Below are 23,118 nucleotides of genomic sequence, written 5' to 3'. Positions count from 1 at the left end.
GCGGAACAGTGCCCAAATCGGACGTTACAAGGCTCAAGTCGTCCGTCGTGAGAAAGTCAACCGGTAGCTTCTGATGTTTTAAAGAATGTTGGGCATTGTGAGGCAATCTTTTGGGTGAAAATCACAGTTTTGGAACTGTGTGTCGTAATGTCGCCGGATGACAGTAAAACTTACAAAACACTCAAATGTCACTTTGAGCTATGCATTTAACCCGTGGCCAGAAGTGATCGTTTTACAAGCTCAAAATTATTCTAGACAATCAAATTATGGTCACAAAAACTCAAATGTTGACATGCAAAATTAACCCCTAGAAAATCAAGTACAAATGTTTTTTCTTCATTTTCAGTATATCTGTGGTTGTCGATGGTTTCATCCTAGCTATTGAAGATGAGAGCCTAAACGGAGCAATCATAACCACGACCAAAGAGGGCGTTAATGTAGAATCGAATCTGGTTACGTCTGCACAGTAAATCATATCAATATGAGAACAAGTTGAAGATATATTTTGCTTCTGTGGTTGATCGTTTAATTATCATAAATTAATAATCTAATTTAGAAACCTTTGATGTGCCATGGTTTGGGGATACATAACTAAGAAGACATATATTTACAGTGGTGTTGATATTCATACAAATGATTGCTTTTTATTTCAAACCATAACTGTCAAAAAAGGCATATTTAATAAAGCCATTTTCATATCATACTTAATCTGAGATGCTGAAAATAATAAAATAAGACCACAATATTTTTATTCTAGCTCATTATATATTTATTAAATGAAGCTGAGTTACTTTAAATGTAGTTGTTTTCTTCACTATCATAGCTAATGATAAATATTTGTTTGAAATTGATTGCTGATCCTAACAACTCTAAAGGGACCACTCAAAGTCTGAATTAGAATGACCTTCTGAGTAGAGTTTGTGAAATTTCTTAGCCGTAAATTACTGAAAGTCAATCCCCACCCGCAACCCTCCCTCCAAATAACATAAACATGCGCGTATCCAGGATTTTGTAACCGGGGGGCGAATAACTATCTAAGCGGAGCGCCACATTCGGTTGCAAGAAGTGTTTGGTTTTAATACCCCTCCAGATCACCGGAAATGGCACTTCTCGGGCTTGAAAATGACCAACCAGATGTACACATTTTCCTGAGAACCAAGTATTTCCCAATAGTTTTTTCTTTTATCCATAACCTTTTTGAAGATTGTCACCAGTCACACATCATGTTCGACCTCATCGCAACTCCTGTGGATCATTGCTTTTGTAGGTAATACTACGTAACGGCCCACAATACCCGTCAGCCCCACTTTTCAAGGTTTTAAGCCCATTATTTGTTGAGAATTTGAATAATAAATTCACTTCAAAACATGCCCATAATTTTGCACAAAATTTCATCTATGGATAACCAATATAGAAAAACCTCCTTCAACCCCTAACAGACCGGTCAAATTTGCACGAGTAGAGGGAAGTATTATGAATAATGTTGGTCAGGGCATTTTCGAAAATTCAGACACAGTTAGTTTATCGGTGTACAAATATTAAAATCTCTTATAACGGCTACTATAAAACTTCGTTGAAGGAAATCATACCAGCTATTTCCGAAACCGAACACTACACACATAGACAGTTTGGTGGCTGTTCATCCTGGGACGCCATTTTCATGCTCACTGATATGATGTGATATATACTGTTTGCTTTACAAATTCGAATAATGGAAATGAGACTGAAATAAATAACTTTTATCTGTTTATTGTGCAATGCCCCACATTCGTTTTATTTCGAAAGACGCACAGTTTCAAGTTCATTACACACTGAAGGCTTCGATTCTCTATCTGCCTTCAGTTTAGGGAAGATCTTGGGATTTTCATCTCTAGATATCGCTAGATATTGCTAGATATCCATACAGTACAGTGTCCTTGGAATTTTTCGGGGCCTGATCTTGGGAATTGGAAAATTGGGAGTGGTCACACTCCATTTAGGTCAGTGCACAACCTCGACGTCACTAATACGCAACCCGATCACTTCGTCCCCATTCTTGCGTGGTGACAAATGTTCAAAATGTGAGTCTTCAGAAAACGCGCTCTAAAGATTTTCATATTTTGACTCTAGTATAGCGTAATTAGAAAGGATCTTTTGTACCGAAAGTTGTCAATATTTTAAATATAACAAATAGAACTTGAGCTCTCATATTTGTTGCTGATCGAAAAATTTCTAACAAATTAATCATTTTAGTGTAAACATATTCAACATTTTCAGTTAATTTTAGACATTCGTCACACATTCGTCACTATGCTAGAACTAAATTTTGAAGTGCTGTCCTGTCACAGACTAGTATTCGTCACTTTTGTGTAGTAGCCAAAGGGTTCACCGTGAATGTTCACTGTAACATGGGGATAGGAAGGGGTGGGGGTTAGGTGGTATAACCTTACGATAGCAAAAAATAATCGAAGGGGTGGTACATTGGTCTTATTGATTTTAAAAAGAACGTCCACGGTTTACTATAATGTATAAAATAGACAAGGAATTTGCATGGGTTATACGCAGGTATCAACATACGTGTTTTAGTATGTTTTTCTTTGAGTGGCATGGATGGGGTCGGATATGATGAAGGGAGGTGGTATAGAGGGCAAGGAGAGTCGGCTGCTGAAAGTGTGATATATTGGTCCTATTTATTTTAAAAGAACCCCCAACATTTTCTACAATGTATAAAACAGACAACGGATATGATAAAATGTGAACACATGCAGTTGCAAAAATAATAGTTCCAGTGGCGTAATCTGTTAAGTCGGAACTTTTATGAAGCACACAGACTACGGAAAATTGTGTGCAATTCTTCTTTTTCAAGTTAGTGTATTACGTGTAATGTCTCTGACAATAGTTTCTAAGTATCCTTCAAACGTTTTTGGGAAGCGTTTCCACTATACTATTCCGGCCCTTAAACGGAATGTGATTTTTTTCTTACCCTCACATGCACATTCATAATATCCAACCCAACCTCGTGTGAATCCTCAGATTTAAAGAAGGAAACAACTGTGCCATTGCTCAAGTGTTTCCAAGTTGTACTATAGTATGTTGTTCCTTCTTTTTATTTCCTTCCAGTATACGTATAAAATTTATAGAGAGGAGTCATATAATACCTCAACAAGAAGAATAACTAATATAAAATATATATAATAATATTTGGACATTACCACTCATTCTATCAAGGAATGCCTATGTTTCTTTAGTATTCTGTGTGAGAATAACACCTCCACCCTCCCACCCCACCCCACCGTTTACATCTGTAGGAATGACCCCATGCCTTGCTTGGAAGTGTTTACGGAGGTCCATTTGCGTTGGGGGCCCCATAGGGCACTTTCCTTATATTTCTCTTTTATTTAGCGGTACTTGCTGGTAATTATAACATATCCACCAAATACGCCGACATATAACCAACTGCTTTAAGCTCAGAGTGATGCTGTCACCGAACACTCGACAATTGTTATTCCATTTGGGAGATGTCAAAGATTTTTAATGTTCTTCACAAACCAGGCCGAAGACTTGATCCAGTCTAAACGTGACATCATCGAGCGCCATGTGGTTCACTTCCCTTATATTCCTTGCTGATTAGTTAACACAATATTTTATTTTCTCTAATGGGGATGGATTTTCCCAATACTGAATTTAAAGCTTACGAAGTGCTTAACATACCATTAACATGGCAGTGGCATATGTGACAACACTGTGTACAATTTACCTTTGAAAATTGAAAAGAAATAATAAAACAAAATAAAATAAAATAAGAAAGAAGCAGAGAGAAATCATGAAAGGTTCCCAGATCCTAGTGGCTCTATGACATCACAGATTTACAAACTGACAGCTCAAGACGAAACTTTAAAACTTTTCCATATGGAAAATGAATTTCTTCTTAGCTTTTTCGGGGGAAGTTGATCTCTACAAACTTCTCCGGCATATAAGTCAATCATAAATGGTTGGGTTTGTGTCTTATTTTATTCAATAATCTTGGACAACATCAATCCAATGTGTTCTCCTTACGAACGGGAATGACCTTACCTGTTTGAAAAATTGTTTAGTACAACATCACATTGTCAATAGGTACCAAATCTTTGTGTAACAGCAATGTCAGCAATGAATGTCCGTAACATAAAATAATACCGACGCTGTGGCCGAGTGGATAAAGGGGGTGGCATTTGAAGCAATTAGGCTTACTAGCAATTGGGAGGTTCCGGGTTCAATTCCCGACCGAGGTGGGTTTTTATCCAAGAGCAATCTACGGCTTTCCCCATCTCAAATGACTTTCTAATTTTAAAAGAATCAAAATTTGAGTTGATATGTTATATTGGAAGTTACCCGACGTGTAAGTTGTAATACATAAGCCCTTACGGGTCCCTCCCACATTTCTGGTCGCTTAGGCGTCGTAAAAATAACTGCTAATTATTATTATTAAAATGAAACCGAGGACTGCCAGTTGTCTTTTACTATATATGTAACGTCTTGCATACAAAATACACAACCTCGTGTGCTTAATCTTAGGCTTTTATTTTTTAACTTTATGTTACATTACGTGTATCAATTTTCATTTTTTTCATTTAATATATATATATATATATATATATATATATATATATATATATATATATATATATATATATGTTGATACTAGATGAGACTAGTGGAACACTAGTAGTTGTAACTCGGAGTTTCACGCGTTATAGCGATCTTCAGACAACTGGAGTTGTCTGAAGATCGCTATAACGCGTGAAACTCCGAGTTACAACTACTAGTGTTCCACTAGTCTCATCTAGTATCAACATATATTCCGCTCTGTCCAATGGACATAGAGCACTCTGCGCCAAGATAGACGCCAACCTACTATATACATATATATATATATATATATATATATATATATATATATATATATATATATATATATATGTATATATATATATAAATAAATATATATTTCATTTTTTTCATTAATATATATATATATATATATATATATATATATATATATAATATATATATATATATATATATATATATATATATATATATATATATATATATATATATATATATATATATATATATATATATATATATATATATATATATATATATATATATATATATATATATATATATATATATGTAAGCCTGAAGTCTGAGAAAAGACACCTGGTATTTAAAATATTTTGAATAGCTTAAACCGGACTGTAACAAATCGGCGTATGCGAAGATTACGTTGGTACACTACACATTCAGTACCTATAGGATTATTTACAAAATCTACATCAATTTGTTTGTACTTGAGATTCAGGGCCCCCCTCCACTCCTTCCTTCCCCCTCACCCTGTTTTCGGAATAACTCGTTAACCGCCGTCTATATACGTCGAAAGAGTCAGAGCAGCGGAGCTGATCAAACCATGGTAATAAAGTTAAGACAAATAGGTCCAAAAATACACACAGCAGCACAGGCCCAGTAACGTGATGTTTTTAAGTGCTTCTCTGCCTTGGCGTAATCAATCCGGTAACATTTCAGCGCCTGTAAATCGTCACAAATGACAGGTAAGAAACATAAACCGTATATTATTCACGACTATGGCTGCATTAGGTCATTTTATGTCCAATGACATACATTAAAACTAATTGATACTTTATTATTGTAATCAAAAGTAGCAAGATGATGGACGAATTTTGGGGTTCTATTGAGTTTCCGTACTGAATGGGCCTTGAATTGGTCCATTAGGCCGTATAAGACCACTCATTTTTAAGTCGTTCTCAAATTGTATACGAGGTACCCATTAATAGCGTCTCTGCCTCAAGAAACCGATTTATATATACCAAGTGAGGGTAATTACATTTAAGGAAGATATCAATAAAACATTTTTATAAACAGTTTACCTTAATAGCATATACCAATGCCGGAATCCCGAACGGAGCCGGTACCACAAACAGGATTGTCACAAGTGAATAGGTAGTCACAGTCCTAGCAATTTTTCGGAACGCGGTTTCCATCTCCGGAGTAAAACTTGCCTGAAGAGAGAAACAAAAATACCCTTGTGGTTAAGAAATACTCCACGGATGAAACCTCGATTCGAGAGCTTTTACAGTAAACCGGATCTTTTCGTGACGTATTACAGAACTAAAAAGTGTAAAGATCTTTGAACCCTACTTTAAAATCAACGGGGTGACATTGAAATACGGGGTGACATTGAGACCTGAATAGATTGTCTCCAACTTTCAACCAAACACCCACCCACCCCCCCCCCCCCCCACAACCCCCCTCATTTGCTTTTCCTCCTTATTTGGAATATTGCCAAAAAGCAACAACAGCACATAACCTTGTATTGATATGTAAGCAAACAGTATTTCTTTTCATCTATTTGCTTCCACATTCAAAATATATTACACATTAATAGAAGAAAATGTATGTGAGAAGTGGAGGAGGTCTGAGAAAGCCGAGGTTCTTACGAAGCAGACCTCCCCCCCCCCCCCCGTACAAAGACAATAAGAAAAAAATGAACGATGCATGCAATTAAACAAAGGTTGCACACACAAATAAACCATGTAACTGTACTTACGTTACATAAGATAACATTATTGCAATTTAAAGAATTATCATATACGTACATTTTGCTTGTATGTTTAAAAGCGTGAATGGAAATACAGGCGGAGCAACAACCATAGACACAAAAAACAAAAAACTGGTCAATTATTGCATGTGTATTATATATACAACTTTAGACATTCAAAGTGCTGAACTTTGTGACATACTCAATCCTTTCGTTTGCGCTCCCCCTTATTTGGAATATTGCCAAAAAGCAACTAACAACAAAACAATACCTTGTTTCGATAAGTTAGCAAATAGTATTTGATCATTGTGGCTTGTATGTTGAAAAGCGTGAATGAAAATACAGGCGGGGCAACAACCAAAGAAACCAAAACAAAAAACGGTCAAGTGCAACATGTGTATTATACAACTTAAGACATACGAAGAGCTGAACTTGGTTTAAAAATGAGAAAAGAGGCTTAGGCTATAACAGGTGCCGGAAAATTCTGGCACTCATAGTTAAAAAAAATATACATGGTCATGATACGGGAAATGAATGATGCTATACGTTTGACAAACGTTACAGTAACAGTGAGTGCCAGCATTCACTTAGTGAAAACATATAACAGATTGCTTTCCTTTGACGATTTTAATGTGTAAGCCAAAGGGAGAAATTATGTGGATGTTAGACCAACTTGTTATTCATAAACAAAATTTGGTAGAATAATCGAGCAACCGTTATAAATGGTCCCACCATAAATTCAAGTTGATATCGACATATTCGGCTGGTATACTTGAACATCAATCATGATAACGCAAAACTTGTTATCGTATGTCGTCTGGACGTGTATACTTACCGTAACTCTCAGTGGCCGTTGGACCGATACAGCTCGTCTACTAGTGTGAGTCTGTGCTGGACGTTGAAGTGGTTGTACCAGGTTGCCATAACGAATCCCTGGTTGTATTGGCCTCGGCACAGCTTGACTTGAAGAGGGTGGAGAAACTGCCAAAGTTGGAGGTCGAGTATTGTCCACGGCAGGTTGCTGTTCTGTAACAAGTAATGCATGTGCTTCAATGTTTGATATTAAATTTCATTCTGGTGAAGCATTTCCTGAAAGATAGCTTTAGCTGGTATGAAGAAATTCAAAAGAATTTCAATTTACTAATTATACCTATAGGCTATTAACATTCAACATGTACTTACTGTGGGTTGTAGGGTAGCCTATACCGCAGTATCAACACCAAGAATAAGTGTACTGAATATTAATAGTTTGATTACTTTTATGATGTTTACTTTATCATATCGAGAGCAACGTTATTGAATATCTTTTTCTTTACGCAGCAACCAGTTGTAGTTATGAGTGCAGTAAGATATTCGCCTATAATCATACCCTTATAATATTACAATAGTTTGGTTCATATAGAAGGATCTAATTCTATATATTATTAGTTCGCTTGACATTACCTTTACGAGAACGATACCTTTAAGAAAAGTTATGTACCACAATATGAAATACTTTATATGCTTTGTAGGCGTAGTTACTTTGAAAATATGATACTTTGAAAATGTGATATTTACTCTGATGTACTGAGGGGTCAGTTAACATCTCACTACGTAACTATTCACCCAGAGAGAGAGGACGTTGATAGTTAACACTACATAATTATAATTATAAGGAAGTCATTAAAAAGATCAAATATTTATATCAATAAGTTTTCGATATTTTATCAGCTAAATATCCAAACTTAATGGGTAACCCCCTCTGAAATATAATTAAGAAACGTAAAGCAGACTACAGCAAGTGAATTCTTTCATAGTTCTTTTATAATAATTACACACAAGAAAATCTCACCATTTTCAAGTAAGATACTTCGGTCTGCCATGTCAGTTTACTCGATTCTTTTTATTTGCTACTTCGCGTGATATGGTTCCGTGTTTTTTTTCTGTTTGGTATAGTTAACAACATGCAGTGTGAGTTTCTATGTATATTGCTGTATAAAATAAAGATATAACAAGGTCTATGTTAGAGTCGCCTGACACCACGGTTCATTAGTTTCATTTGTCAATTTAGGATGGTGTGATTGTTTGGTTGAAAGGTGACGAATCTCTCCAATATAAGTTCACTATAGCAAAAAGAAAGAAAAAAAAAAGTAAGATTGTTTTTCTTTTCTTTACATCAGGCTTATTAAGTTGTGAGAAGGCGGACACGTGCAAACATGGAGTGAATAGTATACTTGCTAATGTATTTCAAAAAATGTTCAAAGGTCCTCAATGCAAAAGCAGTTGTTACTACGAAAGCCTTTCTTACAATATATAAAAGCCTCGATTTCGGTTAGATTTCCGTTTTGTGAAACTGCATCATGAATACTAAGTTATAAATAACACTTTGTTCATGGTTACTATGACGTTACAACTATGATCACCCAGTTGATATCATCGACTATCGCTACGAAGTTACTAACTAAACACGCTGCTGTTATCAACTATTCCCTCCCCCCCCCCCCCCGCTTTTCGCGTTTCATATGACAGTCAGAGATGAACTCCATGGTCTATAGGTAACAGCAGCGCAATTAGAGTAGTGCACGCCCGCCTGCATGGTTAACCATTGTCGAAAATTAAACCCTAAAGTGACCTACTGTATTGATTTGTTGTTATTGTTTTTTGGGCATTTTCAGAGTCGTCATCATTGCTTTTGATGCTTGGATGTTTAAGAGGACGAAATTAACTACTGATGGTCTAAAATTCTGAAGGACTTAAACAGATTTAAGGCATTCTAGAAAATCTTGGGTGGAACAAGAAGTTTCCGCAGCGAGAGCTGGCAGATGGGTTAGGTAGCACTATGATAAACTTTTGAGCTATTGTAGCTCAAAATCTGAACGGTCATGGTGGCAAAAGTTGAATGTGCTGTGATAGCCCAGGCGATCAGCTTTCATATGGTGGATAGGAAATGTCAGTTGCAACTTTGATCTATGCTCTAGCGGCCTTGGAAAGTGACGAGTTTAGTGTCAAAGTCGAGGGGAGCAAATAATTGTGGTGCGACATCTGCAAAATTCACAAGGTTCTGACTCATTCAGTTGTCAAGTTCTACTTGGACACACACACACACACACACAGAAAAAAAAAACCTTTTTAGATCCCTCAGCCCCATGTAACCTGTTCACTAAACTAAAAACTGAGAATTAATTTATGCTGTCGATTGCGTGTGGTATATTTATAAAGCGAACAAGCGTTCCATTGACTTACACACTAAACTTGTCACTTTCAAGACCTGCCAAAGCATAGATAAAAGTTTTCAACTGGTATACCCTACCCACCACATGATAGCTGAGATCTTGGCCTATCATGGCACTGGCAAATTTCTATATCATGACCGTTTAGATTTTGAGCTAGAAGAGGAGCAAGTTTAGCATACTGAACCCCCACCCTTCCATCCGCCCGCTCTGAGTAATATCAACATTTAACCAAAGATTTTAAAATTGTTTATTTCACCTTCGATCCTCCCTATTTTCACACCATCTGTACGTATAAATTATGCGCTTTCATATATAATAAAGGCAAAATAAACAATGACAGTAACTGATAACATGCTTAAACAAGCTTTACCTTAGGTACTTTTACCTCTATTCTCTGACGGTTAACCATTCGAGCGGATGACGCTACTCTAATTGTGTTGCGGTACCCATACGGGAAAATCATATGTACAGATACTCGACATTCATATTATTTATGCTTTTATTTGATTTACCACATTTAGAGTACAAAGAGACGAAAAGTATAAAGAGTACAAATCATACGAAAAGTGACAGGAAGTAAACCAAACCCTCCTGAGGGCTGAACAAGTATAGAATACTCACTGAATGCTAAATACACAATGAAAATGAGGCGAAGATACACAAAGCAACCTCTCGTCACCATCTCGTAGCAGCTTCAAGACAATGTTTAGAAGGTTGCAGAGATGAGTCAATGTAGATACCTAGGTCTCTTTCAACAGAGACTTCCTGTAACTCCACATCATTAAGATTGTATGTAAACTTTTTGTTACTACTACCAATGTGCATTACCTTGCATTTATCAATATTAGAAAGCATTTGCCACCCCTGAGACCAGGAGAAAACCTTATCCAAATCCGTTTGAAACTTCTCAGAATCAGTTTGGAAGATACCTCAGAATACAATTTGGTGTCATCAGCAAACTTTTTAGCTGTACACAAAATATCTCCGTCGATGTCATTTATATATAGGCAACAAACAACAAGGGATCCAAAACAGACCCTTGTGGAACCCCACTAGTAACGTCCTGCCAAGAAGAAGCACAGCACTTAATTACCACCCCCTGTTTCCTATTACCAAGCCAATTCTCGATCCAAGACAGTAAATTTCCATTGACACCCATACTCTTCAGCCTAAGTAAAAGACGCTGATGGGGAACTTTATCAAAGGCCTTCTGGAAATCCAGGAACACAACATCCGCAGACTTCTGCCTATTTAGTGAGCTCGTTGCATCTTCCATAAACTTAAGGATATTAGTGAGACAAGACCGTTTTTTGGCAAAAGCCATGTTGAGACTCTGATCAAAGACTGACTGCTGATGTGACAGACCGTGGACTTTTTAACAATAGACTCCATGACCTTACAAACAACACTAGTGAGAATAACGGCCTTTAATTACAGGGCTTAGATTTATCACCCTTCTTGAAAATTGGGGTAATATTAGCACATCTCCAGTCCTTAGGAACATATCCTTCATTCATAAATTTACTAAAAACCAATGAGAGTGGAACGCAGAAATGGTGTTCAAATGTCTTCAACAAATACGAATGGATTGCATCCGGTCCAGAAGCTTTAGAAACATTTAGACGAAGCAGCTCCTTTAAGACAACCTCATCCGAAAATAAGACCGTATCCAGTATAGGCCTGTCACTGCCCCCTGAAAATCTGGAATTCTACTCATATTTTCCCTTGTAAAATCCGACACAAAATAGTTGTTCAAAAGATCTGCAAGATCCTGACTATCAGTAACTACATTATCAGCCTTTGGTGCCCTAAGAGAAACAATTGCTTCTTTAACTTTCTGCTTTGACCTGACATAAGAAAAGAAGGCCTTTGGGTTATCCTTAAAGTTTAGGGCAATGTTATTTTCGAAATTCAATTTTGCATCAGAGACCAAGCATTCTACCTTCAGCTGATGAATTTTAAACTTGGCCAAAAGAGATTCAGATATAGTCCTTCTAAACAACTTCCACATTCTACGTTTTTGCCTAATTGCACATCTAACTTTCTTATTCATCCATTGAGGCAAACTGCTTTTACGACGACGATTCTTCCACGGAACATGATTTTCCATAATGACCTTTCATTTATCAGCTAAACAAATGCAAGACTGAGAAGCACTCATATTTCTAAACAAATTAATCCAATCTGTACCCTTTAGTAAAGTTTCAGTTGCCTCTGTATCTGATCTCGAAAAATCAGGGACTTTTGCCTTGCTATAACAGAATTTACGACCTTAGCTTGTTCCCGTGAGGCATAACGACACTTTAAACTCTAGATGCTACGAACATTATAACATAAAGATATACATTTAGTACTGGCTTTTCTGCTGTTTTAAGTACTTAGAGAAGTTAATAGAATGAAAAGAATTGGACAAAGTTGTAGAAGATTGTTCAGTGAACGATAAAGTAAAGGCAAAACTTTTTAGGAAATAAGATCTTCAAGTTGAAGCATGTTTCAGCAGCAAGTAAGCCACCTGTATTTCCAGAGTTGCAGAAAAAGAGATATATGACTATCTGTTGAAGGATAAACAGCTTGTTGTGATTGGTTTTTCGAAGTATACCACACCAGACAGTGGACCAATTAGAGGAAAATGGAAGAATAAGACTTAAGTAAACAAATCTTTGGATAGTTTTCTTAATTATTGATTATTGGACTTTGTTTAGTAACATATGATTAATGTAATCATGCCATGAAAGAGTAGAATCATTAACAATTTCTAAGAATTTGGTATTTATTAACCCTTTATGAGGTGACGCAGAATTCATTATGACACAGAGATGATAGTAACCCCGGCGAAGAACTGCCAAAACCAATATAATTTATTTTATCGATGTTTAAAAAAAAGATCAATCAATCGTAATAATTGCTCAATTAAAAAGTTTTCAGAAGTTTTAAGGGTCATTTCTACAAGAACAATAAAATAAAATGGTATAGATGTATAGCTTGGACCTAAAGCTTTGGTTTTTTAATTGTCTCCAACATATCAAAGATCATCCGTTGAATAAACCACATTTCATCTCCTGGAGTTTCTCATGCATTGTTCCTCCAATATCTATATTAGTACCTCTGTTGTTCCTCATTGTTATCGATGTCATTGTTAATTCTTCTACAAAGCTTTGTTTTACTCTCCTTCCATGACGATATAAGAGTATCCTATAAATACAAACAATACTTATCATACTGCCAGTGATATTAACAATGAAATGAAATTATTTAAAGATGTTGGAATGAAAGCAAGTGGTCTTTCAACGTCAGTAAAATTACTAATATATTTCATCCACACCAAAGATAATATTTGATGATGATGATGATGATGATGACGACGACGACGATGAAGATGACGATGGCGATGATGATAATGATGATGATGGTGATGATGATGATGGTGATGATGATGATGGTGATGATGATTCATTAAATTAATTAAACAATGTTAAGCAAACTATTAAAATAAATAAATCTGATCAACGGCGTACAACCGTTTCCCAATTCTGTGACCTATCCTGCCCGGGGTTGAACCCTAAATGTGGACTCTCAAAATAAGAATGTAAATGGGATAATTAGCAGAGAATAGTACGAGATGACTAATGTCAGTTCTGCATTAACGGACCATAAAACAAACCAAAAAGTAAAAGGAAAAGAAGATTAAAATGGGATATTGGCTTTTACGTTGGTTGGTTCATCAAATTTGTTTTAACCGTGACCTCAGTCTATTGCACGATAAACTTACGGTTCATTTTTAATAGAACCGACTTCATGAAATCGACTTCGGTGAAGGGAATAACCTATACACCTGATATGTATATGCCTGCAATATACAAAGTATGTCTTGTTATTGTCAATACAAGTTCAAACGATACCGATAAGATAACAGCATACATGCATATAAACAAATAGCTCCGCATTGATAATGCAATATGCTTGTTTACGTATTTGCTTTGTTTTACGACGGTCAAAAGTGCGCATCGAATTTCGGTGCTGTATTACCGTTATCATATAGGCAAATGCCTCCTTATCACTATGGAGGAAAGCAATGCGGGAGGAACTTTGAGTTGGCAATCAATTTAAGAATAGGCAACTAAATTGCTTACTATATTTTTCCTTCCGTTACAATATACTGTGAGTCAATATACGTCATTTTGACCACCGCAACTTCTTCGATTAATGTATACTTCCCTATTTTGCTTTATTTTAGGGAACAAGAAAGGCACATAATGGAACATATAGAAAAGTGTGCGTGTGGGTGTGTGTAGGGTTTGAAGTGAGGATGGTATGATCTGAAAGTACCTCTCCAGAACTTCCCACCACTTTTGCCCGACGAGTAAAATGACAGGAATTGGAAATAAGGAAGCTGTAAAGAAAAGCTCGCAGCCTCAAACGTTCGGTGTTTCCTTACATGCCTATAAATATAGCAGCTTGTAAATGGATCCGTATCTCTATGAACAGTATGTATCCTTATGGAACACTATTTCGCAAATACTTCCTCCAATGTCTTTGGACCTTGGACCGACAATGTTTACGTAATTGAGAATTACCCGCTCTGTAACGCTCAGTCACCGCTTTATTCACTGTGTAGAAGCCTTGCTATACCATCTATCATTGTGACTATTGATCTGAAGAGTTAACTTTTACTAACACAGGATAGGAAATCAGTGTTCCTTCAGTATTGCACACACGGCACAGGTTTGTATAGTAAATGACCTGTATAGTTATTTAGTGCTAAGGAATTGATACTTACTTTAACGGGTGCTTAGTCGAAGGTTATTGATAACAGATGGGTTATGAATATACGTAACCTTAAACTAGGCGTAGATTACACTAATGAAGATATTTTTTTTAATGAATATATTATTTTTCTTTTCTTTTTGCCTCTGAAGAAGATACTGCTAGGATCGAAACGCCAGGCCAACTAACTTTAAAAATTCTCTTACACAGGCTCTTGAGTGGATAAGCAGTTTGCTTACAGGTTTTGTTTTATATTAATGAATATATACATATAACAAAGATTCCCGATAATCGACCCGTGGGACAAATCCAGCCAGAGAAATATTTCAACTTGACAGACGAAAAAAGGAAATCATTCCACTGTCTTGGACTAACTGGCTATGTCCACCCTTTAATGCTTAGGTTTGAGCAACTCACGACCGGTACTACCCTGTACGTTGCTCGCAAATCTACATATAGGCCTAAAGTTAAACCTTGTCCTTATTACCCTGTTATGGCATATTCCACCATTACAGTGAGATTTTTAATTGTAACTGGAGGCTTTACTCCAATTAAAATTGTTAGTCATAAAACGTGGTAGAAACGTACAGTATTATACACTCACCATGATATTCTGTACTTGTTTTTCTGACAGAAGGAGATTGTGAACTATCATAGGAATGCAAGAAGATGATGATCTCCCCAGTTGATGAATGGACCCGGAGAGAAATAAAAATAATGGAACCTAAGGAAGCTATTCAATCATTTTTATCCAAGTACAATGCAAACGATTTCTGCACGGCCATATCCTTTCTTGAAAAGTAAAACCAGCTAAATCTGCTTGCAAATGTGATATCTCCTATACTGCATGTTACTCACCACAACAGACTACTATTTTGCAGTCATAATTTTAGACCAGATGTTTGTAATACTTCAAGGAATTTAGTTACTTTTTATACAAATGACACGTTAAGCCTGGTAAAGTTACAATGTAGTACATATACACGTTTAAGACAATGGCATACAGGCTAATTCCCATACTAAACCTACTACCTACCTACCTACTAAACTGATTCTCGACTTTCAACTAGTTGCATCAGCTTTGACTAAACCATTTGATACTGCTTTTACCTAGTAATCTTGGCTGGACTATATGTATATCTATGTTGTAGGCTTCTGTAATGATAAAACAGCTTTACGAGCTATCGTTTGAATATATTTAATCTCGAAGTGTAAAGTTTAAGTTCTTATGTACTTGTACAGCATTTAGCAGATAAATTTTCCATAACAAATGATACAGAAGTGATTGGAAACATAACTTTTTTTAAATCCAGCATTCTGAAAACTAAACTTCCCAGCAAAGTATTTTTCATTGCATGACACAAAATAAGTGTAGGGTTGTTGTTTTTATAGTGTTTCTGCCCCCCCCCCTTTAAGAAAAAAGAGAAACATCTTGTTACTAATTGACACAGATAGGTTTAGAGGTTATGGTCTTACAATATGGTATTATCTATACTTAATGATAGTTTTAACTCGAGTTTTAATTTTAATTTTTTTGTATTCACATGTAAGAATGATATTGCGGTAAGTGTATGTAAATGAGAGACTGGAATACTGGAATGAACGAGTGTGCAAAAAGAGGAAAATTATGGAATTCAAATCAATGTATTAAAACGATATTCTGGTGGCATACAATGTAAAACCTATATTGCAGAGAAAAATATTCCACACTCTTATTGAAATGACTCAAGATAAGAAGGATTCACTGTAACTTAGTTTAACTGACGAAACCTAAGTCTCTTACTACAGAAAGTGAGCCACAGGATGTGTTCTGTGATGCCATCTAGGTAACTTTTCCTCAATGGTTTTACTAATTCTAATATTCTCGTTGATTTATCCATGAACCTGATACATTTATTTGCTAAGCTGTCAATGTTCTATGTATTTAGAGCTTCATTTAAGTGAAACTCTAGCGCAGAGATACCATTTTCTTCTGTGGGTAAATTAATTTGCAATTTAAAAAAACAAAAAAACAAAGACATATTCAGTTTAATTGCACCGATGACATCATTGCTGCATCCAAACATATCACGTAGTTAAAAAATACCCTCAAATCTTCGCGATACAAAATATTATGAGGATGTGCATGGTTCTCTCAGCAATACAAAATACTATGGCGATGTGATTATCTCAGCAATACAAAATAGTATGGAGATGTGATTATCCCAGCAATACAAAATGCTATGAGGATGTGGTTATCCCAGTAATACAAAACATTATGAGGATGTGGTTATGTCAGCATTACAAAATATTATGAGGATGTGATCATCTCAGCAACACAAAATATTATGAGGATGTAGTTATCTCAGAAATACAGAATACTTTGGGGATGTGCTTATCCCAGCAATACAAAATGCTATGAGGATGTGGTTATCCCAGTAATGCAAAATATTATGAGGATGTGGTTATCTCAGCAATACAAAATACTATGAGGATGTGTTTTTGACCGGTTAAAGTTACTGCAATCCTCAGTAAAATACATTAGTATAAGTATATATATTGTTATTGTTAACATTGTCTACTATCGATCTCGTGTTTTCCTTTACCTTTGACCAATTACTGCATCAAATGTAAGGTCGTTACCCATGGTACAACAGGCGACCATATTCTTGCCCTCGTCAACCATGGGGCATCAATAGAAGGGGAACATGCGTAAGTTTTTAATACTGACATATCCACTACAATTAATGTGCCAAACTTAAAGAAAGACAACTGAGGGCATCAAGATACACTAGTAATACTTTTATGGTGAGACCAGTATAAAGTGAATCCAAAGCTAGAAACCGTACCGTCCATGAAATGTTTTAAAAACTGGGAGCATTCATTTCCAAATGTTTCTTCTAAGAACATTTGTGGTAGCCTTGCAAGAGAGGATCTATTGCACTACTAACTATCATTTTTAAGTATAGAATGGAACAGAAAATGAGTTCATAGTGACACGTTTATATTTGGTCGAGTATTACCTTGTTTAGTTATGTGTATGTAGCATGTTGTGGTGTTTGAAAGGTTCTGTATTAATCATGTCACTTTATGCTACACGTGATAATAAGTAAGTACTACTTATACTCAGGCTGATTGACGCATTCATGAAGTGACTACTGAAGTCTCGCACTACTTGGCCGCACACGGGGACAGGCCAATTCTGGGTCTGCAGAGTGTAGGAAGTCTGTAATGAGAGAATAATAAATTATATTAATATCAGAACTAGGGAATGCAATTGAAAAAATAACCTTTAAATAATTGCATGAAAATGTTAGTATTCGTTTAAACTAAGACTTACTGTTACTTTCCTTTTCAGACTTTTCTTTTACAAACACGTACAACAGCAATTAACATCTGCACACCAACTAAACATACAAAAAGTGTTAAAACTCAAAGGAGATTTTAGATACAGCTTATGTAAGTATGCTTTCAAAGTTTCAAGTTTAAGCAAAGTTAATATTAGTTAAGACATAACTGGAGATAGTGTTACGTACAAAAAAACAAGTTAGGCGCACATGGAAAGCTGAAATAATGTCACTATTATTATTACAACCAAAATGTGTCCCTTATTATGTTACCTGGTGTTCAGTGACATTCTTAATATACTCGAGTGTTATCTATTAATAAAACACATGAACAAATTATGGTGTGATTCTGACCAAATTATTGCAGCTAACACGTTTGAAAAGGAGAGGCTAAATTATCAATGTTTAATATATATAGTATTACCCAGTAATTGGTAAAGAAAGTAATGATTCTTCTTGTACTAAGGCTGTTGTTAAATGTCTCTGCTACTTTTTTTAGCCAAGCAAGCTAAGTTTGTACAGAGGGCGACTATGGTGACAACTGACGAAAAACTTGAGGTAGATATTGTGTATGACAATAAAGCCGTTGATTTCTTTTCAAAGTTAAAGGATTGCATGTCAGGTGAGATATCAATTTTCGATAGTTTTTTTGCTAATTTTGTATGATTTGGTTTGATCATAATTATGTGGCAGCCAACATATTTCTACAATATGCTTTAAAGTTATAGACGTTTGCTTTTGTGGCTGCAATGGTATTTTCTTGTAAATGTAGATGTCTCATTACATGGGGTTTTCTTTTTGTTTTGTGTTTCCCTTTTTACTTTAAAGGACACAGATTTTCTTTCTCAAATATGATCTTTCCCAAAATTTCATCAATTTGCTATTCATTAATTTGTTGTTTGCTATTTATAATTGTTGGCTATGTTCTTATAAAGATATTTTCTTTTTTGCCAGGCTTAAGGCAAATCATACGACTTTTTGTTTTCATTGAATAGCATCAGACATATCACAGGATTTCAGATGGATAGAGCAATACCAGATTAGGATTCAACCCGATAAGCATGTACAAGTGGTTGATGCATTTGGAATGGCACCATTTATTGCAGGTAGGCACAAACCACAGAAATGCTGACAAAAATGGCATCTCTTATCCTCTCCCTCCTATGCCGCCGTCAAAGTTTGAGCCTTGTAGCCATTCTGTTCAAAGAAACTTGAACAATCTGAAGTCATGGTGTTTTTGGCAAGTAAACGTCCATGATAAAATCAAATTACACGATCATGAAATTCAGGACAGGCTTTATTTGGGGCAAGTTCTTCGAAACCAAGACTCATCGCAAAAAACCCTACATCTCAACTTAATTCAATAACGAATTTACAGGGTACACTAATCAATCACCCAAGCCAGGTCACGTTACTGCAAATAAGTTCATTCATTGCTTAATGGTTTTGAAAGACATATACATGGGTCCTTATTTTTATCAAGATATTAAAATGATGGTAAGAGTGAAGTAACTACAATTTAAGCATTGCAGAATAGCTCGATTTTTATTGAATCATGAAATCAGCAGTTTCCTTAATTCAGGCTTATTACGAGAATGTAGTAACGAATTACAGTAAGTGTGAAAAGTCACTTGGGGTTATCATCCACTTAACTATCAAGCAATTACTCGACACCCAGAACAGCTTTCCAATTAAATTATTGATTGTTCATCTTCACCATCGACATCGCCATCCCACGATTAATCTGTCTTTGAGAGTATCTGCAATGAACTTTTGAAAAATGAACCTTTTAGTTGCATCTTTTAAACATTTCCGGGAACTATTCTCTGGGTTGAGCAGGTTCACATGTTGTATTTTGGCTTTAAAATCCATCAACTGAGGTATTCATCTAAATGTAGGTAGGCCTAATAGTGTTTGTCAGTATCCGGAGACAGATCCATTTTGAATATTCATCAAGGAAAATAAACAAGCAAGTTAAGTATGGTTTCCATCTTCATTTGCATCGTCAATTTTCAAATAATGAAACTACTCTTAAACTACTTTAGTATTGGTTGTAAGATTTGACCTGTTGGTTTACAAATTTCCTGTTGATGTAACGATGTAGTGAATTAAAAAGATTTAAGTTGATTTCTCTCACTGTAGATATTTATATCGAAACACCATTGAAGCGCCTCCTTATTTTGAATTGGTTGTATTTTCAAAGACGAAGACAGGCACGAGGAAGAAACAAATATACTGACGGTTCAGAACAATCATAATAAGTCCACCAGCCAGCCACCAAAGAGACCTCCCAGAACTCTTGATTCACCTAACAGGACAGCTCTTCCTTCGTCTAGTTCACCCAATATAAAACCTGGGTGTCCTACTAATCCACCTCCGCGGCCCCCTCCTTTCCATGATAACTCATCAAAGATGCCATCTTTCATTACTCGTTATCCACCCAAGACAAACTCTGCTCATCAAACTGATATATCCAAGATGACTTATCCCAGTCCCCATACTTCATCTACTAGCAACTTCTACATCGATGAGTGAGTAATAATATATTTAGGGACGATTGTTTCTTTAAGAGAGTATTGAAGAGACTATAGAGACTGCTATGAAGTTAGCTGGTCAGACACTTGAGCAACATGATGCTTAAATAATACTCAATGTTACCTGTTGCTTGATATACTGGTGCCGAAATATACACTATATAGTGTCGCCTATGAGACACTTTGCTTTTTTGGCAATTGTATGGTTTGGTTAAATGCAATTGAAAATGCTTGTCTGAATGAATATAATAAACATAGGCTAAGCAACATGAAGGGAAAAGTGACGAAGAGATGCTACCTCATTCTTGAGTGGACGTCATTTCATTCTGTTCTCCACCGTCTATTCTGTTGCATTGTTGGATGATACAGTTGGATCCTTTGAGTAAGGATTAACAGTTGCTAGGTTTTAAACTTTCAACTTTAAGTTTCACATTGCACATACTCATTGAATTATCTTGGGGAGAGGGGGTGGGGGGCTATTTAGGTATTGAAGTACGCATGAAATAGGCTATAAATGTTACAAGAGTAATAACATCGTATGCTTGCTGAATTAACGTGTTGGGCATCTACATGCAAATACTTTGTTTTTAGGAAAGCCACCAGCATAGTTACTCGTGTTCAAATCAGGGATGAGGTCTTGCAGAAGAGAGAAAATGACTTCACCTACTTACAACCCTTCAGGTGAGAATATCATATAAGAATTCTTTAGAAGATAGCCACAGAATGTATACAGACTTGACAATTACCATTGTATAAGAACATTACAACACACCACTTAATATCGTCCCTAAGAACTATACCAGGTAATTACGAATGTTTCTTGAAACTTTGCCATTACTATAGTATACATGTTCTTTGTCAACATTTTCATGATGAAATAGTGCAAATTTATAGTGACTGTATTACTTACTAGTGTATACGTCAAATTATCTGCAAAATATCTCAATTATCTCAACAGTTTTGGATCAAATAAATTCTTCATAAAAGTCATCGTCAATTAGTTCTTGTATCAGTGCTTTTGTGCTCATTGTATTCAAGCAATAAGTGAAGATAAAATGCTAGCAGAGGTTTTAGACGTCTATACCATAAGGTTGAAATTAGGCATCAACATATACCAGAGAGACAATAAAGCAATGCGTTCAGCTTATGACATGTCTTAATATGGGTTATTTAATAAATGCAGTAATGTGCAGATATTACTTGCCTTGATGCAAAGTTTCAACCCTACCCTTTCTTCAGCTTTAAAAGGATCGTCTTTCACTTTAAAATCAGAGAAGACAAAAATTCTCATCTCTCAAAACTTCTTTTACAAATGTCATCTTTTCAAATCTTGAAAATGAAGCCAACCTGAGGCTCCCAGCGTTCAAACGGCTGATCGCACACATTCCACTCGTTTGAAGAGTATAGATCTAAAAGTCTTATGGATAAAAACTATGCATGTCTTGTTTATTGACTTTTGCATCAGAACTGCTGTCAACTACTTGTTTATTTCGCTGAAATTCGTAGTGTTTGGCCAAATCATTTAAATTAGCGGGACAAACAAACCCATTACATATGACAGAGAAACATTATCATGAACAGCACAAATTTAGGAATAACTAAGTGATTTGGGAGATATCATGCATTAATGGGGGTTTCCTTCTCTTGAGCATTCTGCTTACATTATAGAATGCATGAAATATGGTTTATCGTTCGTTGGTAGTTGAAAATGCTGGTGCTAATAATAATGAATTTTAGAACTTAATTTCTGGTACTGTCAGTAACTTGACATTTTTTAACCGTTTGGTTATAGGCGTTCATTACAAGCATGTCTATTCTACCAGTTATTACGATAGATGATGGTTGGGTTGCTTCTCCTTCAATCTGCAGTGAAAATATAGAAAAATATTGTGGAGTTTCACTTCTCTTTTTGGAAGCGTTTCTATTCTAGGTACAGTTGTTATAACTACTATAAAACTAATGTAATCATATGTTTGTGTTCAAGTCACTTTTAAAGTTTAAATAGGCCTACGACGTGACAACATTTTAAGAACTTAGAGCTACGCTGATATCTTTCAGATTATTCATCGGTACATTTAACGTTAATGGTAAGAATGCAACAAAGGATCTTACCACTTGGTTACACTGTGACGACACGAAGGAACCGGCACACATGTACGCAATCGGGTTTCAGGAACTAGACCTCTCCCCAGGAGCGTTCTTGTTCAATACCTCGGACAGGGAAAAGGAGTGGCGGATAGCAGTTGAGCACGTCCTTCAGAACTTAGGAAAATATAAACTTGTAAGTATGGATATTAGACTTGCTGTTTGACGAATTGACTTTGTTCGGGGCTTCTTGATAAGTACTCAAGTATTTAAAAACGCCTAGTGGAGCAAAGGTAATATTTTCAATTGTGCTCTCTGTGTCCTACATCGTAACAAAGAGTGCGATTAAAGCTGTGTATGTAGTGCATCAACAAATCAATTTGCAGGACAAAGAAGTCTTCACATGTACCTCTCTCTGGACTGGAGCTCCTTGTAGCAAAGCACTAATCACCTTACCCAGTATATTTGACTATAACAGATTAACCCTACACCAGACAGATATCTGCTTAAACAACCACTTACGACCATCCCCTTAGTCAAAGCAGAATAGTTCACTATTTGCAAGTTTCCTTGCGACCGTTTGAGAAGGACAAAGAATTGTATCTAATCTAGGCAGT

General features: G+C 35.9%; 3 protein-coding genes across 7 annotated transcripts in view; 2 read left to right on the top strand and 1 right to left on the bottom strand.

Moving 5' to 3' along the window:
* LOC139979769 (15-hydroxyprostaglandin dehydrogenase [NAD(+)]-like) overlaps positions 1 to 3,190 on the top strand; it is a 26,203-nt gene extending 23,013 nt beyond the window's left edge. For all 3 annotated transcript variants that reach the window (XM_071990862.1, XM_071990860.1, XM_071990863.1), the window contains one exon: positions 347 to 3,190. In XM_071990862.1, the coding sequence (XP_071846963.1) occupies positions 347 to 470 (124 nt within the window). In that variant the 3' untranslated portion in view covers positions 471 to 3,190. The remainder of the gene's footprint in view (positions 1 to 346) is intronic.
* Positions 3,191 to 5,157: 1,967 nt separating this feature from the next.
* LOC139979773 (uncharacterized) lies at positions 5,158 to 17,885 on the bottom strand. 2 transcript variants are annotated; one of them, XM_071990868.1, is made up of 5 exons: positions 17,662 to 17,885; positions 8,412 to 8,550; positions 7,416 to 7,606; positions 5,910 to 6,041; positions 5,158 to 5,550 (listed from the first exon to the last, which is right to left on the bottom strand). In XM_071990868.1, exons 2-5 carry the CDS (start codon positions 8,440 to 8,442, stop codon positions 5,425 to 5,427), a joined length of 480 nt encoding a protein of 159 aa, XP_071846969.1. In that variant the 5' UTR covers positions 8,443 to 8,550; positions 17,662 to 17,885; the 3' UTR covers positions 5,158 to 5,424. The 2 variants fall into 2 exon arrangements, with proteins under 2 accessions (XP_071846969.1, XP_071846968.1); XM_071990867.1 differs by lacking the exon at positions 17,662 to 17,885 and adding an exon at positions 15,161 to 15,265.
* The window catches only part of LOC139979766 (inositol polyphosphate 5-phosphatase OCRL-like), a 21,073-nt gene continuing 13,152 nt past the window's right edge, over positions 15,198 to 23,118 (top strand). Inside the window, exons 1-8 of one of the 2 annotated variants that reach the window (XM_071990857.1) lie at positions 15,198 to 15,339; positions 17,156 to 17,247; positions 17,894 to 17,994; positions 18,391 to 18,504; positions 18,878 to 18,988; positions 20,086 to 20,413; positions 21,008 to 21,097; positions 22,475 to 22,697. In XM_071990857.1, coding sequence (XP_071846958.1) covers positions 15,226 to 15,339; positions 17,156 to 17,247; positions 17,894 to 17,994; positions 18,391 to 18,504; positions 18,878 to 18,988; positions 20,086 to 20,413; positions 21,008 to 21,097; positions 22,475 to 22,697 — 1,173 coding nt within the window. In that variant the 5' untranslated portion in view covers positions 15,198 to 15,225. Of the gene's footprint in view, positions 15,340 to 17,155; positions 17,248 to 17,893; positions 17,995 to 18,381; positions 18,505 to 18,877; positions 18,989 to 20,085; positions 20,414 to 21,007; positions 21,098 to 22,474; positions 22,698 to 23,118 lie in introns of both variants that reach the window. The other variant, XM_071990856.1, reaches the window with a different exon arrangement.

Source organism: Apostichopus japonicus, chromosome 14 (assembly GCF_037975245.1).
Source record: "Apostichopus japonicus isolate 1M-3 chromosome 14, ASM3797524v1, whole genome shotgun sequence".
Lineage (NCBI taxonomy): Eukaryota > Metazoa > Echinodermata > Holothuroidea > Aspidochirotida > Stichopodidae > Apostichopus > Apostichopus japonicus.
This window is presented reverse-complemented; position numbering and strand designations above follow the sequence as displayed.